A 20,851-nucleotide genomic window follows, 5' to 3' on the forward strand; every position below is an offset into this window, starting at 1 on the left:
TTATGGAGGCGTTGTGGCTGAGGACTGAATGTCCCACTGAGATAGGCCATATGCTGGACTTTCACTTGGACTGCAGTACTGTCCAGACTGACCAGAACATCCTGTCAGTGTGTCCTCCTCTTCCCCCTGTTTCTCATCTCTTTCCATCCTTTAATCTGTTTGAGTAAGGCGTCCCTATCCAGAGAAAGGCTTTCTTAATCTCAAGATTGGGCTTTGGTGGAGGACAATCTTTGCAGAACAGTGTGCATTGCATTATTCACTAAGTTTCCTGGCTGTCATCTGTGTTTGTGTGATCTTCACTGGTGGACACACTGAGTCTCTCTTCATAATACACATCCTATTCAAAATATGGTCCACTGTTTGCTCTAACAACATTTTAACAAGAACAGTTCAGAAAAAGAAACCCTTTCATCCGAAAGTATCCCTTGTTGATACTTTCTGTTTGTGCTCATGGTTTTTGTCATGTTTGGTGGTGGTAGCTACATAATGCCCTCAGGGGTTTATGATTTTTCCACATTAAAGGTACACTATGTAGTTTTGGGGAAGAAATTTTGAACAGAAGAGAGAGAGATCCTTATTGATGGATTTTTATTCCTAAACGAACTTTATTTGTTTTCATGATGGAATAAACAAGCTGACCTTAAAGGACATCGCAATTTCATACTGTTTAACTTTGTTTATATTTGGCGGACCCTGCCACCTTTCTACTTAAAGTGTTGGGGGACATTATTTTCCTCTGTGAACAGCTTGTTTATTCAGTTATGTAAAAGGTAAGTATTTCTGAGTTTGTACTTGTTTTCCAAAATGGCCCCTTTAAGATGTTTCTGCTTAAAGGGATATTCCGGTCTAAGTTTAATCTGTGTCTAACACACCGTGAAACTGTGTTAGACTCCCTCGCGAGAGATAAAGTTTGGAGACCGCTAGCTAACGTAGTTTTAGCATCCTCAGAAACGACCGCACGACAACATTACATTGCAGTTAATGGGTCCAAATATTAAACCGCCATCATAAAGCCACAAATAATGCTCAGAACAGCACCAAACTTCAGCAACATTAGAAACAGGGGTCCAGCACATATTTCGAGGCATCAAACATTTGATATAGTTACCGTATTTGTCGGAAAATATAAACGAAACTCACCACCCGAGAAGCCTTCCTTGTTGTGGGGAAGCCCTGTGAGTCGATTACCGAGTGCAGTAGAGTCCCGCAGTAATGATCATTAAATCATTAATAGTATGAATCAAAAAGTTAAAGTTTATACAACTCTGATTCCAAAAAAGTTGGGAAGCTGTGTAAAATCTAAATACAAACAGAATGCAATCCTTTGTTAAACTGTGCTCACCAACAATGTTTTACAAAGTGTCCCAAGGCCAACGTAGTAATATGCGTTTCCCACTGTGGTCAACCCCGCCCCATCCTTGCTTGTGAATGACTGAGCCTTTCTAGGATCCACATTAAGTTTTATTTATATTTTACGCAGTGTAGCAACTTCTTTAAATCCGGGTTGTAAGACAGCACACATCTAACACCCAAACAAACCACTGGGATTAGTCTGTTGGCTCCACAAATGTTTTATTTAGAAAAGAATTTAAATTAAAAGATAATCCGGTGATCGTAGTTTTAGCTGCGTTGAACAAAAACATGGGAGCACAATTAAATCTCATCTAAAATATTAGCCACCGCAGCCAAAGCGATGACGTCGCTGTTTTTATCTGAGCGAGCATTGTTTTTTATAGAGGCATTTAATTGTCAGATGGAATTCCCAAAGTTAGAAGGGCATGGGTTTTTAATCACAGCATAACTTCGAATTGTCACTTTCACATTTCTTCTTCCCAGTGCAACCAGTCTTCTGCTGCTGCGATAAGATATAATGCCTTGCTCTAGGGCACCTCAACAGCTATTTATTGCAGCAAGAGAGAACATTGCTCAAATTTCCCCAGGCACACTTTCTCGGTCGGTCAGGGGATTTGAACATTTCCAAACTCTATTTTCTCGTCTCTCACTTTGCTCCCTGTCTTTCTGTCATGTCGTACATCATAAAGCGTTGTCCCACCGGCTAAGTGTGTTTTAATGACAGTGACCTTATCGGGTGTTTATTTTAAAGAGAGTGTCTCTCCGCTTCATAATTGTCAGCCGCCATCTTCTTACTGTCATCAGCCACCCAGTGTTTGTACCAGTTGGCTTTTCATGGTCTTAAGGGATCACTTTATGTAATGAAGCAGGGGGCCGCGTGAACCTTCCTCAGTGTGTTTTTCCACTCTTCTGGATGAAGCATGTGTCCTCTATTTAAAGATGACAGACATGCATTCCCTTAACAAGACACAGAGCAGCTACAATTTGTCCCCGAAATGCTTTGGTTAGCTTTTTTATTGCACCCAAAACTATTTTCAGACGAGGCTACTTCTCTTCACTTCCCAACATTTTGGGGACATGGGATGTTTTGAAAAAAACCTTTATTGCGTTGCGACAGAGCCCAGACTCATTTGGTATTGCCTCAAACTGAAAAAATCATTCATTGTTCATTGTATCACCTTTATGCCGTTGCACAGTCACAACCAGTTCCCATAAAGGGGCACTGCAGATGAAAACAGCTGATATGAAGCGACGAGACATGCTCAGTCAGTGAGGATCGTAGTGTGATTTCAGTCATTTCTACAAAGAGAACAGTGTAAACAATGAAACCACCAGGAGATATTCAAGCCTGGACCTTTTGTAAAACGTTAACCAAAGTCTAGGGAGAATATATTTTAATAGAGACTCCATATATAAAGTACTGTATTGGTGTTTTTGTATGTGTTCAACAGGCTTTTTGTGTGTATGTGAGGCTGTGTGTACAGACTTGTATGCAATGGGCACATTTGCTGTAAGCCTACAATATACCTCTGAACGAGATATGAGAAGTCCTTTGATAAGTCTGTAATCTTTTTTCTCACTCTTAAAAAAACTTTCCTGCCAACAGCGTGACACAATTCCTGTTGGTGTTGGAAGGAGTCAGTGACCACAGAGTCTGTGTTGCAAGATGTATTGTTCACACGTTGCAGGAAATGTTCTTGCCCCTTAAGCCATTCTGGTTCTTTAATAAATCAGTCGATTGGTGTACCACTCTGTTGTAGACTACAATGTCTCAAAAGCATTTGGGTGGATTACCAACTGTACCATTACATTTGTTTTTATATATTCATGGTGACCAGAGGACACATTCTGATGACTTGTGTCATCCCTGGCCCTGACTGATCCTGTGAAGCCGCTGCCATGTTTTCACCTATCCTGAGAAATGTTCCAACAGCTTGGACAGACAGATTGGCACCACATTTTGTACAGACATTCTTGGGTCCCAGATGATACACGCTCTGACTTCAGTGATTCACAATGGCCATTAACTTTGGTACAGACTGTATGGACATAATATCTGATGTAACCCACAGATTTCTGAAGAGCTGTTGATGTCGATGTCGTAGCTCCGGCCGTTTTCATCAGGGAGGCACCACTTACCTCCCAGCTAATTAAAAAATGGGCAGGAGGTGGAGTGTGGCTGAATCTGTGGTGGGTGTATGATGCCTGGTTGCAGACAGCAAGCTAGACAGCTAGCTATAAGCCATCATTCAAAGTGGCCACTGCCTTTATTATGCATAACTTCAAGCCTTTATATAATTAAAAACATGTGCGTTTTATAAAACCACCTCACATACTGTTGTCATGTATACCAGGCTGTAAACAGGGCATTTTAATATGGGGTTTTATTGGGACTGACTTGTTTTTGGAGCCAGCCCCAAGTGGCCACTCCAGGAACTGCAGATTGTGGCACTCACCGTGTGATTGCTTTATAACACTCAAGAGAAACTAATAATCCTTTAATTACTCTTCCTGAGCTATCATCAAGCACTTGACCAAATACCAGCAACTCTAATGCCGTTCCCTTGAGCCTCAGCTGTGCTTGTGTTTACTGCTAATTACCACATGGCTGTAGACACAGTCTTTTTTTCAACATCGTTATTCGCCGATCTCACTCTGGTTGAGACAGAGACAGAAAAAACACCAACATGTTATCCACCACACCAGTCTGTATAAATTGAAGCATACCTTTCGTGTAACTCATCTCTCTCCAGTAAAGGCTCACCAAGCTCTTACTGGTGCCACTTAAGCACAACCATGTATCATGAAGGCTCCAAGAGGGCACTCTGTCCACCTGAAGCCTGCTCTCAGCCCAGACATATAAAGCTTAGACGCAAAGTCAGAGTTGTCACTGCTTTGAGTCACTTGCTGGTACAGAATGTGTAGGTGTAAAATTTTAAGGCATTCAGTTGTGCGGTGCAAGTGTTAGCTTGGGGTGTGACAGTGAATATTAAGATGACTCACAATACGTTTTTCAAAAGTTAACAAATATTTTCTTCCGCACTCCCAAAAGCCTTAGACCTAGAATGCACAAATATGCTCTTAAGCCCTGTTGTTTTTCCCAAAAAGTTTTCACCAGAGAGGATCATTACTTTGTTTTCAACTTTCCTAATTAGATGTTGTGCAAGTGCCAATCCTGTTTTTTTGATAAAGATTTGACAGAGGTCACCTCAGTTTCCTGGCTGGTGACGTCAGTGCCTCATTTCAACAACCCCCCCCCCCAAGGAGAGAGTGAAAACAGGCAGATCGTCCCTCTGTAAGTGGAGGGAGGGAGAGACAAAGAAAGAAAGAATTACAGAGAGGGTGAGATTGTTGGATGGATGGATGGAAACTTGCGGGCTGTTTTTGTCCAGTCCCAAACAACCCAGCAACCACACCCTCACAGGAATTCCTGCAGCAAAAATATTTCATGTCATGTTTTTAAAGGAGCAGTTCACTCTTACCATAACATGATCTGTTTTTTTGTTTAACTTAAAAAGCCTCCATGTTGCATAAAAGAGTGGATATGTTATACAAACTTTGGTTTTGCAGTAGGGAATGTCAGTTTTGTGGATTAATGTTATGTGTAGGGTTTTTCATATAAATATCTTTTAATAGTTACTTTAGTGACAATTAAAAGATCAATACAATTTATTAGATTATATAAATGATAAATAATTTCATTTTGTTTAAAGATGTATGAGCCACAATGTATTTGCTCTGTATGTTACACAGCTAGCTCACTAGATAATAATAATTTTCAAAAATGTGTAAATTGTGCAGTATTGCATCCATCAATCAGTTAGCTAATACATTTTTACGCTAACTTTCTGGTCTATACCATCTGTCTTAAATTCACTGCAAAGGTCTGACATTTGGCATGTAATCGTAGCGTATTCTAGAGCCAATAAAAAAACAGAACAGGAGCAGTTTTGCAAACACACTGGAGATTTTGAGGTTCCCCTAGGAATGAATGGACTTCCAGTTCACTCGCATACCAACACAGAGCAACGTGGAAACTAGGTGTAAATCAGCTAAGCTGGCAAACGATGCAAATAACTAAAGGATAAAGGGGCGGAACAGCTAAAAGGCACTGAAACAAGATCCTTAATCAAAAGTGTCTTTAACCGGGACCTAAATATTTCTTTGCGGTTTTTATTTGAGCAAATTGTGTCCATACGTCTGTGTGTATCTTCATGTGAAGCGCTGGCCAGATGGCTCTGTACACAGCCAGTGTGTTTTGGCTCAGAACACGAGGATTCTGAGAAATGTCCACTGTGCAGACAGTTTCACTCCGAACGTCAGACACACAGGGCTTTCTATGTTTGCTCTGACTATGTTTTATTATTTCATCTTTTTGTAAAAACACACGCTCCAGTGTAGCTGGTCATGGACCATATAGAACATTTACTGCTCCCCTTGTTTAATTTATGTGTTTGTATATGTATATCCAGAGAGGGTCATGTAAACTTAAATCAACATCGACAGGTCCGCCTCAACTTGTCCAGGACGAAGCAAACACTGATTGGCTAATAAAATTTGATGGACGGCTTCAGGGTCACAAATCTGATCTGTGATAGGGTTACACACCAACCCCGCCTCCTCTTCTCTAGATTGTATCAGACAAATGGAAATACTGATTCAGGGTCAACATTGCAAATCAGCTTCTCAAGTTTCTGCATTACATCACAGCTTTAAAGTTCAAAAGTTGTGTTCAGAGGCAGCTTCAAGCAGCAGTTGTTCAAGAAGAAGTGAGATAGTTTACATTGTGGTAATGTAAAAATCCATAATTCATTGATTATAGGTTTGCTGTGCCATGTATTTTTAGGACCCTGTCCTTTGGAACGACAGTGTAGTACATTTAAGAGTCACAAACTGCACTGTTTCAAGAGTATTGCCTTGTTTTAAGGCAGAACTAACAGCAAGAAAGTAAATGACCCTCCTTTATCCTTATTGTCTCTGTAGTCTGGCTTTTGGACAAATTTGTTCCCCAGAGGCGCCATAAAAAAGACAACAGCCAACGCTTGGAGCTTCATTTTCTGCAAGTTGAACCAATATGTTCTCTTTCCTGTCCACCTCATCTCACTGAACCCTCTCACCAGAGACATGACTCAACAATATTTCCCCTACTTTCTCCCTTTACTCATGACGGCAATGAAATGGACACCTCCCTTTGGCTCTCACAACCTTATACGCTGGTCTTTTTGCGCCTCCATTAAAGCCAGGTAAGAGGAATGTGGTAGGGACAGCGAGTGGCTGTCTCTACCACCAAGGGCAACTACATGCCTGGACAGGGAGTGCAGGGCGGTCAGAGAGTTGTTTTTACCTGCCACTTTTTCACTCTTGAACTACTGGTTTAGACTTCGGTTCATCCCTCTTCCCATAGTCCTCTTTCAACCCGAAGTCACTGCCAACAGAGACTCTTACATCTATTCTAGTCCTAGGCTGGTGAGACAAAGCTGTCTCTGTTGCACAGAGGAATCCCCTCAGTGTGCTGCACAGCTGAGTATCAACCTGGAACCTCTCCGTCTTCTCTTTAAAACTATTATTACATGCCACGATGCTCTCTGTCCTCATTTCTCTTTCTCTCACACCTCTCTTTCCACCCCTCCCAACCTCTCCGTTGGTAAATGTTATAAATAGTGGGCTGTGGAATGTAATTTCAGAGAGTTTTGTTCTTTTTAGGGCTTTTGAGCACTCATTGGTTCGTAGAAATGCATTTCTAAGGGGTGGTCATGCACACCTTATAGAGGTTAAGTGAAAAAAAAAATCAGATTAGTGCAGTTGAGACCTGTATCGGCGTTTTTTGATGTAGTTTCGGTGTTGAAAGTTTATATCAGAGAAATGGAGAGAGAGTAGCAGTCAGTGCAGAAAGAATGCGTCTGTCGGAGGACAAAAGCAGGTCGGGAATGATAATGCTGGTCAGAGAGAACTGGGCTTATCCTGACCGGCAGTATGGATTTCCTGCCCGTAGCCTCGTTTCAGTCACACATACACACACACTTACACACAGTCTGGTACTTTGTGAGCCTGAACTGTCCTTGAGAAAGGTGCTTACCCCCAACTGCTCCATCGTTTGGTCTTAAGATGCTATTCTTTCAATCATCAGCCGTATTCTGTATTCTCACATTCTAATATACTGGTGCAGATATCATGATATTACATTTGAGAAACAGTTTTCATTAGTTACAACTCTGATTTCATGATCAGAGAAGCTGCTTTCAGTCATTTTAAATGTTGCCATGGATGCAGTCATGTCACTGTAACAAATACTGAGGCACATTTAAGCAGAAACCTAGACGTTGTAGTTATAAACTTGGCAGGACAGAGGAAACTCCCCCAAAGGAAACGGACTTAAACTTTTACCGTCTCAAATAAATGATCTTAGACAGGATCCCAGGATTCACTATGAGGATGGGATGGATGGCTGTTTCACGCCAAACTATTTCACTGTATGACTCTGTACTGTGTGATATACATTTTACATTATGCATGATATAAGATTTTATCCTTATGGCCACCCTTATTTGTAAGTTTAGTTAGGTTTTAGACTTTTCGTCAGACAGTTTGAACCTAACAAGGTCCTGTATTTCTCTATAATCACATGTCTATGGATAAATAGATTTCATGCATGTCTGTATTCATCCACTAATGATATGGAATTAAATTTACACGGAAAATGGATTCCAAAAATATCTCACTAATCCCATTTTAAAACATACTCATGTATATCTTACTCTACAAATTTCCTAGGTTGTGTGCATGATCATCTGCCTTCCAAGCAAATGCATGAAGATGTAATCGTTCCTCTAGCAGGGGGGAGGGCTTGGAAAAGATTATGGGTGTGCACGTGAACATCCCCAGCAAATGTAGCTACAACAGTCGAGCCAGAGAAGTCGAAAGGGAGAGAGAGAAATACAGAGGAAGGGAGGACTGGTGATACATTCCCAAGTCGGCTCTCAGTGTTCTGGTGGTGAATGATTGTGTACCTATTACTGCACACACATACACACACACACACACACACACACACACACACAGGCTGTACAGCTCCCTCACAGATGTACAGACGATGGCTGTTTTCTGTTGAATCGCCATGGAAACGTTAAAACACTTCAATCTGTTAGACGCGAGTGAACTAAACTCTGAGTCATTTCGGCCCCTCCCGGCACACTGTGACATGCAGTCGGTGTAGATTCCCCGACCACATGCACACACGCACACACAAAGAATAAAAAACATCTTGCGCCGTGAAAATCTTGAATCATCACTCGCTCCAAAACATGCAATAGGGCAGATTCTTGTTGGGGAAAAAAAAGTAAATTAAGTTTTAATCAATTTTAGGGGCTAAAAAGAGAAGCTGCCGCATGATCTTAATTTGACACAGTATTTATTGTATCAAGTTAATGTTTTCCATATGTATGAATCCACTCTTGGCTGGAGATAATCCTTATGATTCGCCACGATGTTTGCTTAAGACATATGGTTGGAGGCTGCTGACTTGCACTGAGGGTATATCATCTACTCAAAAGGACGAAGGTTATTAAAGTCTCAGCATACGAGTACCATCATGACAGTAATAGCCACAGGACGTGTGCCAGAAGTAGCCCAGGAATCCCAGCAGACAGGTAATTTGGCTGCCTCATCTCAGGAGCTAAATGAAGACAGTGACCCACAGCTCAGTGACAAAGGGGTGAAACAGACCTTGTGAATATGACGGTGCAAGAGTTAGGTAATGTTTATCTTGTGTCATATCACAAAGATGCACACTGAGTGCAAAATGCAGCAATAAATCTGGATGGACGTGATTTTCAACTCATTGGTAATCATTAGTGGATAGAAGCTTTAGTTAAGAGGATAGAGAGCAAATCTCTGGAAAAAACTGACAGGAGTGTTAAACATTCTTGTCATTGAAACAATTGATGTTCCTTTATGATGTGTGATTAATGCATGCTTTTTTACGGTAGCTATGAAAGCTGAAAACTCAAAATTTGCATGTGGATTTATTCCCTCTTGGGGAATAATTCTGCTGGATCGCTGCTCAAAGTAACAAGTAACTTCTCTGATGTTTGTTGATTGTGGAGGCTACTGTGTGACAAATCCTAGGGGGGGGGGGGGAGTTATGACAGTTCTTTATAGTCAGTAAAATATTTAAAGGGTAACTCCATCAATTTTACACAGTTAAAGTGTGTCTTGGGGAGTACTTCTGCATATTTGGAAAAAAGTAACATAAAAGCCTTTTGCCTTCTTGCGCAGCATGTAATCTGATAAACTGGCTCCTGTGATGTCACCCAGTGGCTAAGCTGCATTGTGGGTAATGTAGGCGCCAGGTTTGGAAAAGGAAGAAGAATGTGTGAAATAAAAAAAGGTGATATCTCTGGTTCTGCTGTATTGATTTTGATGATTTAAACTGTCCATAATGTTAAACCAGTGAACTGCTTTTCAAAATCTGCCCACATTACCCAAAATGCAATTCAGCAACTCACAGGAGGCTATTTATCAGATTACAAGCATCCTCAAAAAGCCTTTAGACTGTTTTTCATATTTGTCATAGTACTCCCCCAAAACCTGTAAACACCATTTAATGTATAAAATTGGAGTTGCCCTTTACATGTGTTGTTGTTAAATTAGTACAAAAGACAGGGCTCTTCTTCTGGCAATGAATTGAGTCCGGTGAAGCCCCTTGTTTCTAACTGACAGTGTTGTAGACTATAATCACAGGTGTGTCTTAGCCCTTTTCCCCCAAGGCTGCTACACCTCCTCCACCCTCAGTGCTCTTGCCTCCCATTTCCCTAACCCTGTGGGCCCTCACCACATTTAAACCAGATGAGCCAGTCCCATGACACCCACCCACCCACACATTTACAGTGACGTCAGCCTGTCTCGTCACCATCCAAGTGCAATTGGAAACCCACGTCAGAGTTCAGCGGTGGAGCTTGCATGTTGAGGTTGAGCAAAACTGGACACGACTGAAATGTAACTGGTCCCTTGAGAGCGGCCCTACCTGTCTGTCTAATTGTGTGTGTGTGTGTTTGTGTGTGTCATGTTTAACAAGGGGTGTCGAGTTTCCACCTGGCTGCGCGGTGACAGGACAGATCCCCTCCCTCTTGTCTGCAGAAAAGCAGCCGAATCTCTTCACCTTTGGCAGGCCACCTCTCCAACACTGGACCGCTCAGTAGTTTCCCAGGGAAGTTTGTCATCAGATTCCCTTTTTTTTTGTTTTTACTTCAAGAGAAAGGAAATTCACCTGCCCTGTCTATGAAAGCAACATAAGGCTTTCAGTCTTTCAGTCCGGCTTTTAGAGTGATCTGTCTAAAAACACACTGGTCCGAGGTGTGTATTTTTCTTTCCTAGCTGCCATAATGCTTCAAGACCCAGGGGTTCCCCTCCTGAGGGAGACTGGGATGACTGCACCTGATCCCAGGAAAGGAGGCTAAGAGAAAGGACAAAAGGGGAAGCCAACAGCGGGACAAGAAACTACTAACGAACCGTGCAAGAACTCAGCGCTGAAGCTAAAATGCCGAATAGCAGCTGTCTGGAACGTGAGGAACTAAAGCTGGAATGGTGTGTCTGACTCCTAACAACACTGCGAGAGGTGGGAGGAGAGGCTGGCTCCCATTCAGAGGGAGGGACTCGGAGAGCATGGAGCTTCATTCACTCTGCTAAACACACACACACACACACACACACACACATGGTCTGCAAGGCTGTTCTCAGGCTGAGAGAAAAGAGGGGAGCAGAGGAGAGGAGAGGACAGCACGCTCGCTGAGTAAGTTCTGTACTGTTATGTCCTGTCTGCGCCGTTTACAGCAAATGTTTGCATTGGTTGTTGATGTGACAGCACTTGGGGGAACTGCACGTTTCTGTCCGTGTCTTCATGAAATAGAAGTATGTATTTGAAGACCTTTTTTTTTTTTCCACTTCCAGTTTTATTGTTTTGAGGTTCTTTCTTTTCTCTAACTCACCCATAAGCACGTTTTTTTCTGCTGATGTGAACCACATGTCACACACACACACACACACACACACACGCACATAGACACGCACATAGACACGCACATAGACGCTGCCGAGGTCTAGCTCTCCTCCCTGGGGCTTCTTCTCTACATACACAAATCTGAGAGAATAGAAAAATGGGGAAATGTGGGGGTGGAGTGAAAACTTTAGTTGGACATTGTGGGAATGTTATATTGTTAACAGTTATCTGTTCCTTGTGTTTTCATAGTTTCTCCTCATTAGCCAGTAATAATCCTATGTGAGTTTGACTTAGTCCAGTTAATCTACCAACTTAATGGATCTGCCCTTTTTTCTTCTTCGTCTTGTTCTTGCCTCTCATGTCACTCTGTCCTCCCTCTGGCTTCTATTTTTACCATACTTTTCTGTCTTTCCATCTCGCCCCCCTGTCTCGCTGTCTTTCCCATCCCGCTGATTTCATTGTTGTCCCAGGTGGTGACTGACAGAAAAAACAGAGACACTGAGGGACAGAGGGGCTCATCCAACCCTGGAGAGCAGGGAGATTTCGGGTCCTCTGACTTGTAACAGAAGACACACTGATCCGGGTGGAGGTACCGGGCCTTGGCTCCCAGGACCTCCATTATGTCCCGGAGGAGGTCTACAGGCGACCTGGTGCCCAGGGACATCACTGAGATCTTAGCCCGAGAGGCGAGGGCTCAGCGTGGGCAGAAGAAGCCAGGAAGTTCACTGGGACAGGCCTTCAGCTGGTTAAAGGGGAGCCGCAAGAAAAAGTGCATCACTAATGGGCTGAGCCGTGCTGGCGGTGGCGTGACGGATAGCAAACTGGGACTTCAGAACCATGACCCTGCAAAAGGTGAGTGGGTCAGGACATTATACTTAACCTTCTTTTTAATTTGAGGTGTTCAGCTGATACACAGTGATGATGGGGAGAAGAAGACAGTAGAAGAAGCTTAAGCCTTAACACCTCTGAAAATGACACTTATATCAAATATATAGACGTACAAAATCAATGCTTTTGCACATTTTCTATGTTTTTTGACAGTCAAAGGCTCATTAAAACCTGACTTAAAGAAAAAGTTGCTCTTTTACAGAATTCAACACAAAATTGAATCCATGTAGTTTTCTTCTACAGACTGTTACAGTAGTATGTAGATTAACACAAAAAGGCATATTTTAAGTCTAAATCTGAACAATTACAGTTAAACCTTTAATCTGTGCACTTATCCATACTGTTACATTAACAATGGATCAAGTGACTACATTTAATGTAAAAGCTGTAGCCCATAGTGACGAATCCATAGATGTGATCACCCAACTCTGACGTTTCACTTTGCTCTATGGACCATTTTTAGCATCTGTCATTGTTTATTCAGATCATTATCTGCCCACAACTTTACCTTTTTGGTGTACTCATACTGTCATGAACTTTATGTTAGAGGATATATCGTCCTAGAAATAATTGTAATAAACAATACTGTCATTTCAAAAAGATTTTTTGCCATCGATGTTATGATAATATAAAAGCATAGTAGTGCAAGAACATCCTTTCAAAGATCAACACATGTTTAATTCTGAATATTCAAACATTGAAAAATATACTGAATAAGCAAAACCACATTAACAAAACAATGAATAAAAAGTGATGCTTAGGTGTTGCAGCCGATGTGGGCTAAAATGTTTGTGACTTTCTTACGGAGATAAACAAACATGTAAAGAGCGATATCGGGCAAAATCAAGCTCAGCAAAATGATCGAGGTCGCGCACATCCACACTCAAAAGCTAACAAGATATATACAATAAGTTGATAATGCAAAATATCACAGCAGACCTTTCTTGAACCTAATTTTTGACCAAAGTAGGCAGATGATTTTAGCTTAAAAAAAACAACAACTAATAAACCCACTGTACGCAACGTACAGCAAACAGACAAAGTAACAACTAGCAAAAAGGAGCTACGTTTGTCCAGACGATCAGAGACACAACTCCAGCTGAATTCAAATTGTGTCTGTGTCCGCTGGGTGCTGGAAGTGTTAGCTATTATGTTATACCTGAAAAAAGTTATGCAGTTATATACTGTTTTTGTTTGCAGCTGCTCCCAAGTGGCCAAATAAACCAGTGAATGCAGGCTTGATCATTTGCAAAATTACCTGGACCGTCAAGAAAGGACCATCCTCAGAAAACCAGCAATCACTGAGAGAAGGTTTTATCTAAGAAAGTGCACAGAAGTTCTGCCAGAGTGGATGTTTCTTGTCAAGGGTCAGTTGAGTTCAGGATCCGATGGAAGGCTTGTTTGGCAGCTCCGCTCTATAATTCTGTCTGTCATGATCACAGACTGTGTGATCATGATGTTTCAAAGAAATATACGTACTTTTGCATTATGATGGAAAGTTAATCAGGATTTTGTTATCGTCAGAACATCAGTCTGCATATTTATAACTTGGCAACAGTGACACACACACACACACACACACACGCATAGACTGACACACGGGTCTAATCCCTCTTTCTGTTTACTGATGCGTTTGCTTGGTCGGCAGCACAGAGATTACCCACAGTCCCCATTTCCTGTTTTTGTTCCACCGCTAAAGCCATCCCTTTCTCTTCTGTCACTGTGTGTGTGTGTGTGTGTGTGTGTTACTGTAGTAACTATCCAACAACTCTTGGAAATCCAGATTCACAGTCATTCAGACCTTTTTTGGACTTTTGCGGTTTTTGTGCTCGTTCCGCCTAAAAGGGACTTCCATGATACCTTATTATGCCATACGATGTGGTTGTGTGGTCTATCGAGAACCATGAATGCTGGATGGGTAACAGACAGTGACTCCATTTGAAACCAAAGATTAACTAGTAGTAAGGCTAATATTTCCCCAGCAGAGGATGTGGTCAAAGGCTGATCGCAAGAATGTGTGGGAAACATTTGTCTGGCATTTTGTTTCAGTGATTTACTGATTTTCATACAAAAGGGGGATCACTGTCAAGAAACAGATCGCAGAGAATCATGAATCCTGAGAGCTGCAGATTAAAAAAGTGACCTTGAGGTAGTGTGACGGAGTCTTTTGCTCATTCGCTGTATATTGCTTTAGAGCATTTTAGGTTGTCATTCTTGCAAGATGATTGCTTTGTTAGAACCCTAGATTTATTTTGGGTTCAAGTATATTGTTTTAGTTTGTAGACTGAGTTTGTTTTGGAGGGAAAAGGTGGATAAGAAAAGCTGGGCTCGTCTTAAAAAGTCCAAGACTGGAGAATTTGGTGTCTTTAGTTTCGTTTTAGGTTGCAGATTGCAAGACCACACACCTCCAACTTCTCAGTGACGTAACCAACTCCTTTACCCTCATTAACGCTCCCAGGTTCAGTATTTGCAATTAGTTTCAAACTGGATATATTACCAAACAGCCACTGCTTCTGCTTTTTGGTTTGACAGCAAATCCTATGACTGCTGCTGCTGTCAGCGTCTCCAATGATTAAAAAACAACTACACAGTGCTGGGGGTGGTGGGCAGGTTGTGTAATCGGTGTATGCCTGAACACTTTGTAACATCAAAGGCAAGCCTAGAGGTTCCTACTGTCAGGTGATCACCACTTATGAAAACATAATTATAAATGATAATTCCATTTTCTCCCAGTTGATCCTTCTAAATTCTACGCATTGGACTATAATTCTCACTATATTCCAGTGTGCAGGCATGGCTGGATCTCGCCAAAGTTAACCCGGCGGTCTGTGGTCTCATGAGTGGGGTCGGATTTGTGCAGCTGGTTGCTTTCTGTCTCACCTGTATGTGTGAAGTTGTCGGGTTCGGATCGTCTTGCTTTCTTTGGCGCTTTGTCTCCTTCACAGAATATGAGGGGAGGCTTTTTTCCCAGCAGTAAATTATTATTATTATTTTCCTCTTGCTGCATTGCCCCATTCTTACTAAACCTGCTGGGTGACTTTAAGCAACCTGATGAGACAAAGAACACTTTCAGACACAGACACACACACACACACCAGACACAAACTATACTTGTACTCACGCATCCACATCGTCCCTGGTGTGTATGACTATGCTGGTTTGGATTTTAAAGTATTATTGTATATTATTTATGTATATGTAGACATTTTCCCCATTTCCAAAGCAAAATATGATATGAGCTTAAGCAGTGACCTTTACTTTCTCACACATCTTGACACCAGTGTCATTATCTATCAGTTGCAGTTGATGTTTTCTACGACATTTTCTGAAGCCGTCAGTTTATTAGACACAAGTGGAATCGACTCCATAAATCTTAAGTCAATAATTTCTGCTTAGCTCCTAATTTCATCTGCGTGTCTGAATTCTGCACAAAATAATGACCTCAAAAATTCCTACATGACGCAAAAAAATCAGACGACGTTTTGTCTTTGCTCATTTCACATCTCATGTACCACAAAGTCTGCAACAGTAATGGAAATCGATCGTACTCAAAACTGAAGAAGGACAGAAAAATCACGTTCCCTGTGATGGAATTAAAAGCATGTTTTATCACAATATATTTCGTCATCGACATACAGTATATGTGGTATATATTTATTGTTTATTGAGGTGGGAACTAGTACAAACACTGTGATACTGGACTTTTCAGGTATCCTTTATTTCTCTGACAAATCTTTACATTCAGAATAACATTTTAACACAAATATCTCTACTCTCTACTCCTGCCATTTCCAAAACAGGCTAGTAACTTTAATTTGAATGCATTTGAGGGGAAATATGGATTATTTAGATTTTGCATCCCAACATCACAAGAATGATTTCAACCGCTCAGCACATATCAGGCACAGCAAACGTAACAATGAGATGGTGGAAGATGGAAACAGACAGAGAGGGAGACTCGAGTGCAGAGAAAAGGGCTGTTAGTGTCTTGTATCTGCAGTGACCGTGCAGTCCTGTACCTGGATTCTCTTATTTTTCCAGTTGCTGTGCTCAGGACACTTTACCAACCCCAAATGTCAGTATTGGACATCCTGGGAATGAGACTCATCAATCTGCCATCTTTGTGGTGCATATACAAACAGCTAATACAAATCCCACTGATTCCACCATATTAATCTTCTTATTAATATGGTTCAGTTAGCTTTGCACAGAAATGTCCTTTAGAGGAATACTTTTTACTTTTTTACTTTGAGTACATTTCAGAGCATGTACTTTAATACTTTTACTTGAATAAAGAAGTTGAATCAGTACTTCAACTTTTAGCAGAGTTTCTCTTATTTTTCATGTTTTTGCACCAGTATCTTTACTTGAAAAGTGTGGACTTTTGCCACGTCTGCCACCTCTGGAGGCATTGACACTTCATGCGCTTGGCTCACCTGGTTAACCGGGCTTTGTCAACTGGTCCCACTTCCCAAACATAACATTGTCTGTTCTAAGTAACAACTTAGACATGGTCTATTTCGATAGTTACTGTTTGGGTCACAAGATGTTCTCGAAGCGAGGCAGTCGCATACCGAACCCGATGTCCTGTACAGAACAGTTTGGCAGAAATACACGTACCTTCACACCCTAGCAAACCTCTGCACCTTCTTGTTTCTGTAGCAATGACATGTAGCTCTTGCTAGAATATTTCTTTGTTGGTACGTTTACTTTGGCTGCCATCCCTGCATGACTGGCTCCGATCTGCTCGTCCGTGATCTCTGCAGTCCAGCGCTGACTGGGGGCTGGATTTCACAGAGATTCCTCTAATAAAAAAGGAAAAAAAAAAAAAAAAAAGGAAAACGCCCTTTGATGTGCTGAATTCCTGGGAGCTGTGCATCAGGGTGGTTGGTGTGTGTGTGTCAAGGTCTGTTAGAGTGCACGTGTGCGTGCACGGCAGCCTGGATGCCAGATTGGGCCGAGAGTTATGCGATGGAGAGGAGAGATTACAGCGAATCACAAAGGCCCTTTCAGCCTTGAGAGTACTCTTAGGGAACACTCTCTCAATGCTTTTTTAATTAGAGCGACTTCTCAGCGCGCACACACACACACACACACACACATACACACACACACACGCGTCTTTCTTTCTCTCAGATTTTTCAGTTCTTTTTGCCTATTCATCGCTCCATATTACTGTTTTTGATTTGCTCCTCAGATTGCTTCATGCCGTCTTTTCAGCGCTGCTGTGGGTGTGTTGGTCCTCACTGCTTATTATTGTGCAATCAGCGTGTGTTTAAAGTCGCGTGTGTTGACGTCTGCCGAGAGGGTGTGTGACCGAAGTGCTACCCTGTATCAGAGGGTATCTCTGTGTTTGTGTGTCAGCGGCGTATTGCCGAGCTTAAGGCGGCGCCGACCCAGCGCCAACACTCATTACATCACCTACACACACACACAGACACACACACAAACAAGGGCGTATAGAGCCCCCGCAACTACCTGCTTTGTCCAGCGCAGCCCATCTTCAGCTGCTGGCTGATTGAGCGGTGAGGTCATTTTGCACAATCCCTGGGATTCCACATGTGCGTCCGTGTGTGTAGTCATTGTCTGCTGCATCTGTGAAGTCGCGTGTGTGTGTACGTGGCCGTGTGAGAACACTTTTTTATTGTGTCCTCGTTTGTAATGGATCCAATTCTTTGCCTCAGTTTCTTTCTGCGTGCGTGGATTCGTTTGTGTGTGTGTGCTTGTATGCTTGTGCGCGGCTGCCACATCAGAAAAACAGTCAGGGTGTGTAGATTCACAAACTATACTGGAGATTAAAGACCCGGCAGAGTAATTGAAGAGCGAACATCTCATTACACGGGGAACGTTGTATACAGCCTGAGCCCTATTACAGGCCACAACTCAGGGCCACAGTTTGACAGGATGAAGGCAGCGAGTGGAGGGTAAAGAAAGGCATGCGGCAGAGAGGGAGGAGTGTGAAAGTTTAATGCCACCGCACAATGTTCCCTGAGAAACATCACTCACCGCTCACACACACACGCGCGCGCACACACTTCGGCGAGGGCGGTAATTTTACCTGGGTAAGCGGATACCTTCAGCCCTCATCCATCACTGCAGACCTAAAGCCACGCAGGTGAGGTAAACGTCTCCCAGACAACGGCATTGTGAGACTGTGATGTCGGAGGGGAAACTTGAATCGTCTTTCAGGTCACGTTTAATGCGAGGACGTACAGTAGGGAGGCAGAGGGGCAGAATAATGAGCAGTTGGAGATGAAAGAGAAAGCATAAGAAGAATTGAGGTCACAGCGAAGGATGAACGGCTGGTCGCTCAACCAGAATCTGTTAATTTACTGATGTGGCATTTATATTTTTTTATAAACTTTGGGCTTCAGAAAATGTTTTACACTGGTTGGACCTAACTGTTCTAATTAGGTGCACCCAGTGACTCATTTTAATTAATTTTCTTCATGCATTATGTGGAACAGTTTACAGAAAATAGGTTTATAGGAAATCAATTGGTGTTTGTTTGAAAAAAAAAATACTGTTACAGGCAACATCTTGTGCAACCGGTGACAATGTTTTTTGGAACTTGACAGATTTTTGAGTGCATGTGCGACCAAAACCGTCGCACCCCGGAGCCCTGAAACTTGGATGAAACAAGTACCGATCTGACATTAAAAAGTACAGTAAAATCTTCTTCGCTGTAGATAATATCGTCGTTTTATTATAGCGTTTTTTTCATTATATTTTTATCATATTTCTTTAGGGAATCATGCACACACACTCAACCCATGTGTATATCACATCTGCACTTATATGTACAATACCAAGGAAGGGGATACTAAAACGACTTGTGATCAACATGCAGTGCTTTCCTCCGGAGGTAATGTTTATGGAATAAGAGCTGATGGGTTGTTTTGTAGGACATGGACTGTGTTTGATGTGGCGGGGAAAGCAGCTGGAACAAATCAGCGCGGGACTGAGGGAGTGGGAGTTCACATACAGAGGGATATACAACTGATTTAGCCTCAAGACCGTGTGTGTGGCTCCCGTTACGTAACTGGCTGTAACAGATACACCTGTTGAACAGTGTTTACCTGATCCAGCTGCGTGCTCTCTCTGTCTGTCTCACTTTTTTTTTTCCCCCCGTGGGCAGAAGAATAGACCAGACGATGACACAGCAACTGAGGAATTCAGTCAGTACACAAGTGACATTTGGGACCTTATATGTTCTGATGGGCTGAGCTCTTGGAACATTGACCACTTCATCTTAATGGGCTTAATATGTTTATGCAACACTGTGATGTATCCAGTTTGGTTCAGAGCGAACTTGGCTAAAACTAAACATCGGAGTGAAAACACTGAAGCCCACTGATTGGTCAATTAAATGTGTGGTTATGATCAACACAATTTGTCACAGACACTGACTGCAGATGAAATTACGGCTGCAATTTGTTTATTCGCTTTTCCCACATTTTTGAAAATGGCAGGCTGTAAAAAACCACGCCAAGTCACAAGGTGAAGACATTCTTCCTTTCGGGTGCAAATATCCGGTAAGGACAGGATATCCTCCATTGTTCCCGTTTGCTTGTGGCGTGGAAGACGATGTTGCTGCAGTTCGCCTACGTTGAGCGAAAACCGGCTGCGGTGGAAAACTAAATAGAAAATAAAAACGTACCTGAAGCATGTCGAATGGGGCCCGAGTCGTACTTTGCTCTGGGAACATGGCTCACGTCTGCAGCTGTTGCGCGTCGGGATGTAATTGACTCGGCATGTTCTGTGAGTGCGTTGCATCAGTGTCGCTGTTCCGTGTGCCCTCAGGGTTTTTATTGTGGTAGCAGAGCCTTGCCACAAGATGGTAGTGCTGGGCTGATGCCAGCAGATGCATTGAACGTGGGAATTAAACTGTAAAAAGTTGCACCCAGGAGACAAGATGCCATCAGGGTCAAATAGTTCAATCTGCAATGAATGACACTATTTGATTTTTTGTCGTCTGAATTCATAGCACTGGTCTCAGACCTTTAGAGAGGTAGATCCTCTAATCCTGTCTTGAGGCCCGGGTGATGGTCACCCTGACAACATCTCTCCCTTACAACTATCCCCTGACGACGGCATTCCTCCACACAAATGTCCTTTAGTGTACGCATGCGTACGCTCACTCACACAGGCACACAGACCGGCTCGCTGCGCTCTCCTTTGAGTTGCACGCAGCTGTCAAATCCTAAAATCTCTCCTGACAATGACGCACACTTTGATCGCGCTCTATTTAAATGTATCTGGGGCATGTTTGCACGCTGTATTGCAGCTTGTAGGTGAAGACAGGGTGCAGAGCATCCGATACACACACACACACACACACACACTTTCCAAGTGCACTCTCATGGCTCTATGACGGATGAGATAGGGAGCGCGGAGTACTCCACCAGCACAAATGTACTGGGCGCGGTTCTGCCAGGGCTGCGTTAAGAGGCAGCGTCTCTCTGCGAGCGCTTTATTGCAGATCATTTTACACTCTCCTACGGGAAGCGCGAGTGATTTCATACGCTGACAGCCATCATTGCTCTTTCTATCATGCAGATACATTCATGCACATGCACTCCTATCTGGAAATTCACTTCAGCTCCTCCAGCTCCT

At 42.5% G+C, this 20,851-nt stretch overlaps 1 protein-coding gene across 2 annotated transcripts in view; it reads left to right on the forward strand.

Annotated features, from left to right (window-relative positions):
* The first annotated feature begins 11,010 nt into the window (after nucleotides 1–11,010).
* The window catches only part of nhsl3 (NHS like 3), a 41,093-nt gene continuing 31,252 nt past the window's right edge, over nucleotides 11,011–20,851 (forward strand). The window contains exons 1-2 of one of the 2 annotated variants that reach the window (XM_030411960.1): nucleotides 11,011–11,140; nucleotides 11,818–12,199. In XM_030411960.1, the coding sequence (XP_030267820.1) occupies nucleotides 11,968–12,199 (232 nt within the window). In that variant the 5' untranslated portion in view covers nucleotides 11,011–11,140; nucleotides 11,818–11,967. The other variant, XM_030411961.1, reaches the window with a different exon arrangement.

The sequence above is a fragment of the Sparus aurata genome, chromosome 3, assembly GCF_900880675.1.
Source record: "Sparus aurata chromosome 3, fSpaAur1.1, whole genome shotgun sequence".
In the NCBI taxonomy this organism is placed as follows: domain Eukaryota; kingdom Metazoa; phylum Chordata; class Actinopteri; order Spariformes; family Sparidae; genus Sparus; species Sparus aurata.